General features: G+C 46.3%; 1 protein-coding gene across 1 annotated transcript in view; it reads right to left on the bottom strand.

Annotated features, from left to right (window-relative positions):
- The window catches only part of Stat1 (signal transducer and activator of transcription 1), a 35908-nt gene extending 26649 nt beyond the window's left edge, over positions 1 to 9259 (bottom strand). The window contains exons 1-4 of the mRNA XM_004628616.2: positions 8946 to 9259; positions 5518 to 5646; positions 4428 to 4572; positions 2788 to 2886 (exon numbers count right to left, since the gene is read on the bottom strand). Of these exons, the coding sequence (XP_004628673.2) occupies positions 2788 to 2886; positions 4428 to 4572; positions 5518 to 5645 (372 nt within the window). The 5' untranslated portion in view covers position 5646; positions 8946 to 9259. The remainder of the gene's footprint in view (positions 1 to 2787; positions 2887 to 4427; positions 4573 to 5517; positions 5647 to 8945) is intronic.

Below are 9259 nucleotides of genomic sequence, written 5' to 3'. Positions count from 1 at the left end.
CCTGTTTATTTTCCACATCAAGTTTGGACTCTACTAACAACCAGAAAACAACAGTTGTTGTTTTTGCGTCACACTACTGTTAGGAATTATCTCAGGCAGAGCTTATGCTTTTATATTTTACATGGTGATGCCTACAGTGGCCTTCCCTTGTCTAACTGCGCTAACCAATAACCACCAATATAAGGGGCAAGAGAAATGGGGGACACCCTTGCCGTGTGCTTCTCACTCGCTAGAATTCCCCAGTTGAGTAAAATGCCATCTCCACAACTGAGACGTGTATTTCAGCACACTGAAGAGGTGTCCATTAATTCCTATCTCATGGGGTGTTTTTTGTTTGTTTTAATAAGAAAATGGGTGTAAGATCCCTTTCAGTACCTGTGAAGAGAAGCAAAAGCTAGGGCCGGGGAGATGGCTCAGTAGCATAAGTGCTTGTCTGACAAGTGCAAGGCCCTGAGTTCAATCCCTGGTTTTGAAAAAAAAAAAAAAAAAAAAAAAAAAAAAAAAAAAAAAAAAAGGGTGCTGACTGTTGGCATTAGCGAGGCCTAGTGTGGCTCCCTGCAGTCCAGAGACACAAAACCTTTTTCTCCTTGTATCTACTAAGACAGTGACATTAGTGGACTCCCCATATAATATCTTATTTCTGTCATGTAGTATTTAACTCGGATCCTTGATATTCTAATGGACCTTTTATACTGATATTCCTACATGAACTGGGTTTATAACTTGCTTTTTCATCTTTATCCGGTTTAGGTATTCTACTCATAGAAGGTTTCCCTTCATTTCACACAGTTTGGAGTAGCAGAAGCTCAAAGCACCTCATCTGCACATATCAGGATCAGAGCCATGTGACAATGTTTGGCGAAAATTCGGTCGCAGGCCTCACATAACACCAAGTGATCAAAGGGGCTTCTCTGGCCACGCAGAAAGGGCAGACCCACAAGTCCTTCTGCCTGTGTGGGCAGCTCACTGCTGGCATCTACCTCTGACCAGCCCAACGGGAGCCAGAGTCCGTGGAACGCCTCTCCCCCAGGACCTGACTGCCACGCCCCTCCCTGGCTATCTGAGGCTCCCACAGGCACTTATTCATTTCCAGCAGCGAAAAGCACCGGGTGTGCCTCCCACTGTGTCTTCTGGATTCTCGCCCAGGTCACAATGGCTTCAGTCTCAACAACTCACGTCACATGGTTTCACAATAACCTGCTGCTCAGCTGTCCTCGCCACTCCATTGCGTAAGACCAGAACGGCAAATGCCACAGCAACTGTAAAAACTGTTGCCCCTGACAGTCAGGACGGCCTGGCCTGCAGGAGGATGGGCAGACTGTGACAAAAGCCCTTGGCACCAGTGCCTCTGAGACCAGCACAAACCTCACTCATTTACTGCTTAAAAATCTTGACTATTTAATAGGTGTCTCAAACGTGGTCAAAACAAAGTCCCTGACTCTCTCTTCATTCTTATTTTTCATCAGAGCATGTTTGTAGTACAGAATGCTTACACTCCCTGTGGGGAGTTGGTGGACACCATTTTCATTCCTTTCTCTCCCCTTCCCTGCCCTCCCTCTTTTCTCCATCTGCTTCTCTTTTGCAAAAGATCGATCTCCCTGTGTTCCATTATCTATGTTTCATTTCATTCTTAATTTAGATTTTTTGACTTCTCATATAAGAGAAAACACATAATGCTGAAGCCTGTGGGTCAGCTTTATTCTACTTAATGTTATGGCCTCAAGGGGCACCCGCCTTCCTACAGACGGCTCAAGTCAGTTCTTTCTGGCAGGTTAGTACTCCTGCGGAAATCCCACACAGCATCCATCCACTCATCCGTTAGGAACATACAGGCTGCTTCCAGGCTCTACCCGCTACGCACTGTGCGGCAATAAACACGGGTGTGCTTGGATTGCTGTACTACAGCAATGTCCTTAACTCTTCTGGGAAGACACCTTCCAGGGGAAAGGCTGAGTCATGTGGAATCTCTGACTTTAGTTTTTTGAAGAATCTCCTAATGATTTCCATAGCGGTTATACCTGTTTACATTCCCATCAGCAGTGTGGAAGGATCCCTCTCCCCCTCGGGCCTAACGAGCGTTGGTTACTGTTCGATTTCTTGACAGAAACCAAAAGTGGGAACCTCAGATGCCAGGGAGGGGCGTGGGCAGTGGGTCCTGGGAGAGGGGCATTCCACGGGGTATGGCTTCCATCGGGCTGGTCAGAAGGAGAAGCCAGCAGACACTCTTTGTAGGGTCAGATGGAATCTCTAGGGCTTTCATTTGCATTTCTCTATGGCAGCAATGCTGAACCCTCTTTCATTTATTTTGTGGCCCTTGTGCCTCAGAGAGACATGCGTCCATTTCACCTGCCCATCCCACAGCCCTTGGTTTTCCTGTCAAGCTCTTTCTCTCCCACAAAACTTACTACTTCCTCCCCTGTACAGACTTGGAACGGGTTCCCGGACGGCTGCAGAAACCCTCTTGCCCTCTGCCTGATTCCACGCCTGGGTCAGCAGCTCAGAGAAGGTCCTGACTCTCACCCATCAGCCCAACGTGGTGCCTTCATCGAAGCTGCAGGGGCGCCTGTGTCATTTCACTTCTTGCTGGAAGCCAGCGCCATTAGACAAGGATTGTTTTTAAAGCCTGGTCTACAGAATCTCTAAATGTGGGTGATCCTTCCTTCTGGTACCAGGAAAATCCGAGAGATATTCACCACTGCCCTGCCCCAGGCTTCGATGCTAAGTGGGGGTGAGTAAGTAGATGAATTTTAATTTTAACTTTTAGCATTCAGTTAGAATAAAAGGTACCTGATTGAATCTCCTGGCATTTTCCAAAATCTTCCGTTCCTCCTTCAGACAGTTAAAGATGATCATAGACATCTGTACTGGGTCTTCTTGGAAACTATCCTAAGTACAAGAATTTAGTGGTTAGAACAAAACCAAGAGGTTAGGATAGTAAGATAGTTGTGTGGTTAGAATGAAGCTAATTAAGTTCAGAATGTTTATGCCACTGCATATTATAAATAAGTATTAATTTGTTTATATTCCCCGAGAAACCTTATTTCTCATTTATTAAATTCCATATAAGCTACTTTACTTTCTTTTTTTTTTTTTAATTTTTTGTTTATTTATTTATGTGTGTGTGTGTGAGTGTGTCCAGCTCAGCCCACCAGGGGGCAGGGTGGGCTGGCATGTGGTGCTGGGGGATTGAACCGCGGTCCCTGTGCTTTAGCTAAGCTTGTTCTAAGTAGGTGCCCTAGACCACTGAGCCATCTCACCAGCCCCAAGCTACTTTACTTTCATCAAAACATTTCTTTTTCAAATTGGGACAAAAATGGTTTTAACTTATCAATTCAGTGCAGGTCCTAAAGTACTTCTTGATTAGAAACAAAGTTTTTATATGTGTACATAGAAACATTTTCCTCCAAACTGGGAATTTAATCAGGTAGATACTCTGGCACTGAGCCACGTTCCCAGGCCTTCCTAAGGGATTTTCATTTTGGTATTTTTCTGTACTGATCTTCCTCTATCAGGGTCTCCGTGACAACAAAAATTCTGTAGGAATTATATGCAGAAGGACTCAAGGAATGCATCTTTGACCTTTGTGTTGAATGAGGCACAAGTTATCCTCTCTCGTCTTTCTGCCCCCACTGTCACCGCCTGGATGCCCAGTACCGGCACGTGTGGCTCTGTGTCACAGGCCCACCCAGGCAAAGTCTAAGCGACAGAAAATTTCTGTAAAGTTCATCTCATTTCCCCACTCACCGCTTCCAATTATCTAAAGTGAACGGTTTGGTTGTGGGGTACGAAAACAAGAAAATGATAACTTTTGCCTCTGATAAAGCACAAGTCGGGCCCCTGACAAAGAATCAATCAATATGGATATTAGGCTGACCGCAGGCTGACGTGGCGAAGAACTCCTAAAACTCTGCAGCTTATCCTCACGTCTGGGTCACACTTTGGTTTTTCTCTTCCACCATCTTTTTTTTTTTTTTTTTTTTAGAAAGGGTCTTTGTACTCTAGATTGGGCTACGGCTCACTCTGTAGCCCAGGCTGGCCTAGAACTTACAGCAATCTTCCTGCCTCAGCCTCCCGAGGGCTGGGATTACAGGTGTGTGCCACCCCACCTGGCCTCACCTCTACTCTTCGGGGGGAGGCTATGCCACCAGAAGTGAGGCAAGGCAGAGTCCGGTCTAAGCCACCACTCAAGGTGCTTTTCAATAATATTTAGCAAAGCCAGGTTTTACTTTTCTCCCACTGTTACTGACACCTAACTGTGATGCACCTAACCCTCAACCTTCCTGTGTGCTCCTATGACGGATGGGCACTGCGTGGAACTCACACATACACGCTGGGGGTCACGTCCAGCTATCTGCCCCGAGCTGGAAGCCGCGCAGGGCGAGCACAGGAAGGACCACGGCAATGCCATCACGAACCCCAGGCCGTACCTGCAGGTTGCGCTTGCTTTTCCTTATGTTGTGCTGCAATAAAAAATTATTCTCCAAGGAAAAGCGGCTGTACTGATCATCCAGCTGGGACAGGAGGTCGTGGAAGCGGATGGTGGCGAAGGACACATCTGTGGCCGCATGTTCCCTGGGAGACAAGAGAGGCAGCAGCTCATCTAGGTGCTGCTTAAACAAGCATTGTTCATTTACTGAAATGACTAAAAAGTAATTTTTCAAGCATTTCTTAGGTCTTTTTTTTTAAATTAATTGATTTATTAATATGTATTTGGTACAGGGTCTCACTACACAGCTTGAACTTGTAGTGACCCTCCTGATTTCAGCCTCCCCAGCACTGGGATTACAGGTGTGTGCCACCACTCCGCCACTCCGGGACTCAGTGGCAGCTCAGTCCCGTTCCCCCCTCCCCCCAAGGGGCACTGTGGCACAGTGCGGCATGTGGTGTCTGGGATCGAACTCTGGTCCTTGCACCTGCCTAAGCAGGCACTCAGTCTGCTAAGCTATCTTGATGGCCCTCTTTTTCTTTTTATAATGTTAACGCCTTTAGCCAGTTTACATATCATTTTTAGTATATAAAACTGGCTTGGAAAATTGTACAATGCCTAAAAGACTGTGTAAGAAACTATTCTCAGTGATTGTCAGTTAATGAGAAAAAGGTCGACAGGGCCATCCCTGTAGGACGGATAGTTTCAGAATGTTTAGGACTTTCTGAAGCAAACGATACATTTTAAATAGAGTGCGTACCAATTTCAAGAGAAAGTCCTTTACTTTTATTACTTTATATTTTTAATCAATGCTTTAATCACAATTTGCTTTTGACTACTTCATAACCTGAAGGTTACATTGGCAGATAACCGGTGTCAGTTTTACCCAACTTCTCCAAAGCATTTGCAAATATGTGTTACACTTAGATTTAATAGAACTATGCAAGAGTGGCCCATGACCAATGAATTTAGCTTCGTAAAGATACACGCCCATTTTTAAATCAAACTTCTGGGTGACCCCAACATCTTCTCACACCAGTACTTTTCACGCCCAGCGGCGCTTTCCTCCCTGTCCGCTGCGTTCTGCTCACCAGTCTTGCTTCTCTAACCACTGGGCCAGGTACTGTCGGATCTCCATGGGGAAACTGTCATCATACAGCTGGTGGACCTGCTCCAGGAATTTGGAGTCGAGCTGCTGGAGCTCGTACCACTGAGACATCCTACGGGAGCAACAGCACACGGTGAGCAAGCCCTGCCCCCGACGCACGCCCCAAGCTCTGCCACGTTCCCACCGGGCTTAAGCCGGGCCAGAACTGGCCTCTGAGAATGCTGCCTGTATCTGAGGTCGGCTTTTTAGCTGAATTTTTGGTCAACAGTCTTTTCCTCTCCAGGAAACACATTTTCAGGTCTTTATTCAAGTGTCCACATATCAGGGCCACCTTGAGCCACCTCCTACACCTGCAGTCATCTTTCACCCTGGAAAATGGGCCCTTTTCTCAGAAGTGTTTTTCTTCATAGTACTTATACCCTCTGATGCTGTGTATGTGTGTGTACATATATGTATAAATGTATTCATACATACATTTATTTTAATCTTGATTATTGCCTGTCTTAGCCTCATGAAGAGAAGTATTTGAGGCATTTGTGTTCATTGCTGAAGCCCCAGAACACTATCAGGCAACATAACTGTCCAATACACATGACTTCAAGATAACATTGTACTTTCATCAAATAAATAAATGGAAAGTGTTATTAAATTTAAGGCAAGTCACAAAAGCTCTCCAAAAACTGCTCTCCTACAAATTACCGCACGGTTATAATTTAATCCCAAATACTTTTAACTGGTATTTCGTATCTTATGATTCACAGGTAAAATTAATTATTTTTGTTCTTCACATTTTAAAAGAGATGTACTTTCTGCATCTATTGTGAGCAATAAATCTGGCACACACACAACTCTTAAATTTTGGTCCCAATCTTTTTTTTTTTATTTATTTATTTATTTATTTATTGTGTGTGTGTGTGTGTGTGTGTGTGTGTGTGGCCAGCTCAGCCCACCAGGGGGCGGGGCTGGCTGGCATGTGGTGCTGGGGGATTGAACCGCAGTCTCTGTGCTTTGCTAAGCTTGTTCTAAGTAGGTGCTTTAGACCACTGAGCCATCTCACCAGCCCTTGGTCCCAATCTTTAAAGATGAAAATAACAACGCTAGACGCAACATGAAAGGATAAAGTAACACTTTTCTCTTTGGATAGCTATTAGTTTGGTTTTATATGGTGGTCCTCAAGATGAAACATTACAAAATCCTGATATAAGAAAGTCCAGGAGGCCGGGATTTAGCTCAGTGGCACAGCGCTTTCCTGACAAGTGTGAGATTCCAAATTCAACTCCCAATACAAAAAAAAGCCTAAAAATCCATTTGGAAAAAAGATGATCACACCCATCCCTTCACTCCGGCTGAGTCAGGGGCAGGGCGAGGTGCCCAGCCGGCAATGCTCAGAGCTGTGCTGCAGGTCTTGCCCCAGCAGGCCCCCGAGGACAGGGTCTGGTCTTCACAGGGGCATGGCTGAGAGGGGATGCACAGCTGCCGTGAGCACACAGGTGAGCAGGAGCAAGTCACATCGACTCCACCTGCACCCATCCAAAGAGCCAGGGGTTGTGTCGACTCTTAGGCTAGTTACTGTCACAACACCAGTGAAGACGGGCTCACGGCCACCGGGCACCTCTGCTACAGCAACTGCATTTTTCACTTCAAATTTATTTTCTCTGAGAGAATGCTCCGGACGCCCACTCTCTCCCTTCTCCTTGTGGTGGGAGGCTGGGTCCCTCCCTAGCAAGGAAACTCAGTAATTTGCTGCACAAGCTAATAATGTACACGGTGCCTGGCACACAGCAGGTGAATCAATATATTCAGGTTCACAGATTCAGAATCAATCCTGCTTTCACGGGAAACCTGGTACCAACCCAGAGAGTGGCACAAATGCCCTCCCTCACCTCCAAATCAGGGTTCACTCCTCCTCCTGCCTCCAACCTCTTCCCTCCTCATCTGGCCTCCAAAGCACAAGGGTTGGTTGGACCATACTCTGGTGCACAACATCTCCAACTGTCCCTTCTGAGGCTGATTTCCACCCCACCCCATCTTCATCCATGGACAAGGCAACCCTGACACCAAACTATTCATTGTTTTGTTTTGGTTTTGGGCTGGGCTCAGCCGGCCCTTAGGGCAGGACTGTGGAGGCCAGATGGTGGCAACTGAACTGCAGTCCCGAGCTTGCCTAAGCGGGCGCTTTAGACCTCTAAGCTATCTCAACAGCCCCTAAACTATGCTTTGTGACCGGATCCAACATTTGTGCTTTTCCCAACTGTCACTAACTCTTGCAAAACAGCCTTTGAACAAACCTCTGCCTCTCTCAATCTTACCAGCAATCAAAGTTAAGGTATAATCGTTTCAGGTCTGAGATGTGCCACATACAATCCTGACTGCCCCTTGCTGCACTCTACCTGTATCAATTTTCCTTGTAAAGCACTATGATGCCCCTAACTCTGGGTAGGGTGTAAGCTCTACCGCCTCCCGGGATTACTTTTCTTTTGAACAGCCACTGAGTCTTGGACAATCCTGCAAACAGTATGTGCTCAACAACATAATAGTTTGTTCGACTGAAATCTTGTGTATTTCAAACAGTCGCACAAGTTCCAGTGAAGCAATCTCTTTAATGAGTTGTACACACTAGCTTGTGCTGGAGACTCATGTTTTATTTCTATTGCATCAAAAACAACTTCCTCTCTAACCTACAGAAACAATATGCAAAGCGCAAACAACTGTACATCTATAAATACACCTACCCAAGAGCTCTTTGGTACAGCTTAGAATTTATGAGACTGGTGCTCTGCCTACTGAGCTACGGAGGCAGGTTAGAATTTACCTTTAAAAGAGCCATTATATGAGTTCTGCAGGCACTAAATCTCAGGCTTATATTCCTGGAGGACGGCAAACTCCACCCCAAACACTGAAACGTAGTAGTGGATGCACCATGACACCATGAAATTAAGTCAAATAAATCACGAGAAACCCAAAGTATAAATAAACTAAAGAGCAAGACACAAAAGATAACAGGAAACTGGGGGATTGACCTTTGGCTAATGGAACAGGACCAAGAGGTGGAAAAGACTAATGGTGTTTGTAAATAGGATGTCATGTCTGCATCTTGTACAGCAATTAACCAGTAGGAAGAATGTATGCAATGTGTTAATTATGGAAATTGTCCTACCAGTTTGGTTTGAAACTGTCTCATTGCTATTTGTTTCTCAATAAAATTATGGAAAGAAAAATTAAAGAGGTGGAAAAGAGAGGGCTGGACGACCCAGGGGATGAGAAAAGGATCAAGGCGCTGTGCGTGTACCAACTCTCCGCGAGGAAGCGCAATCACTGCATACTTAAAACATGTATCAAAATAGAAAATTAAAATAAAAACCCACAGCAACAAAAGATCGCAAACGCGTTCGTCTGCAGACACTCACTGACCTGCCGACAAGCGCAGCGAGGAGCCGGGTTGGTGGAGGCTGCAGCCGCCGGGGCAGGAGTCGGACTCGCCCAGCACCGCCGGGACAGCGGTTAAACTTTCAGCAAGAGGAAGCGGACGGCGCCGCAAGGAGGGGGACGGACACCGCGAGAAGGGCTCCGCGGATCGGCGCGGGTCGTGGGGAAGATCGATCTCCGCGGCGATCGCGAGGCTGGGACTCGGACAGCGGTGGGCGCGGCGGGGAGGAGCACAGCCAGCGGGGATCGCAGACCGGACGCAGGAAAACGAAAGCAGCACCCCAGGAAAAGGCCCCGCC

Source organism: Octodon degus, unplaced genomic scaffold (genome assembly GCF_000260255.1).
Source record: "Octodon degus isolate 3935 unplaced genomic scaffold, OctDeg1.0 scaffold00025, whole genome shotgun sequence".
NCBI lineage: Eukaryota > Metazoa > Chordata > Mammalia > Rodentia > Octodontidae > Octodon > Octodon degus.
Note: the sequence above shows the minus strand (reverse complement) of the source record. Positions and strands in the feature narration are given on the sequence as shown.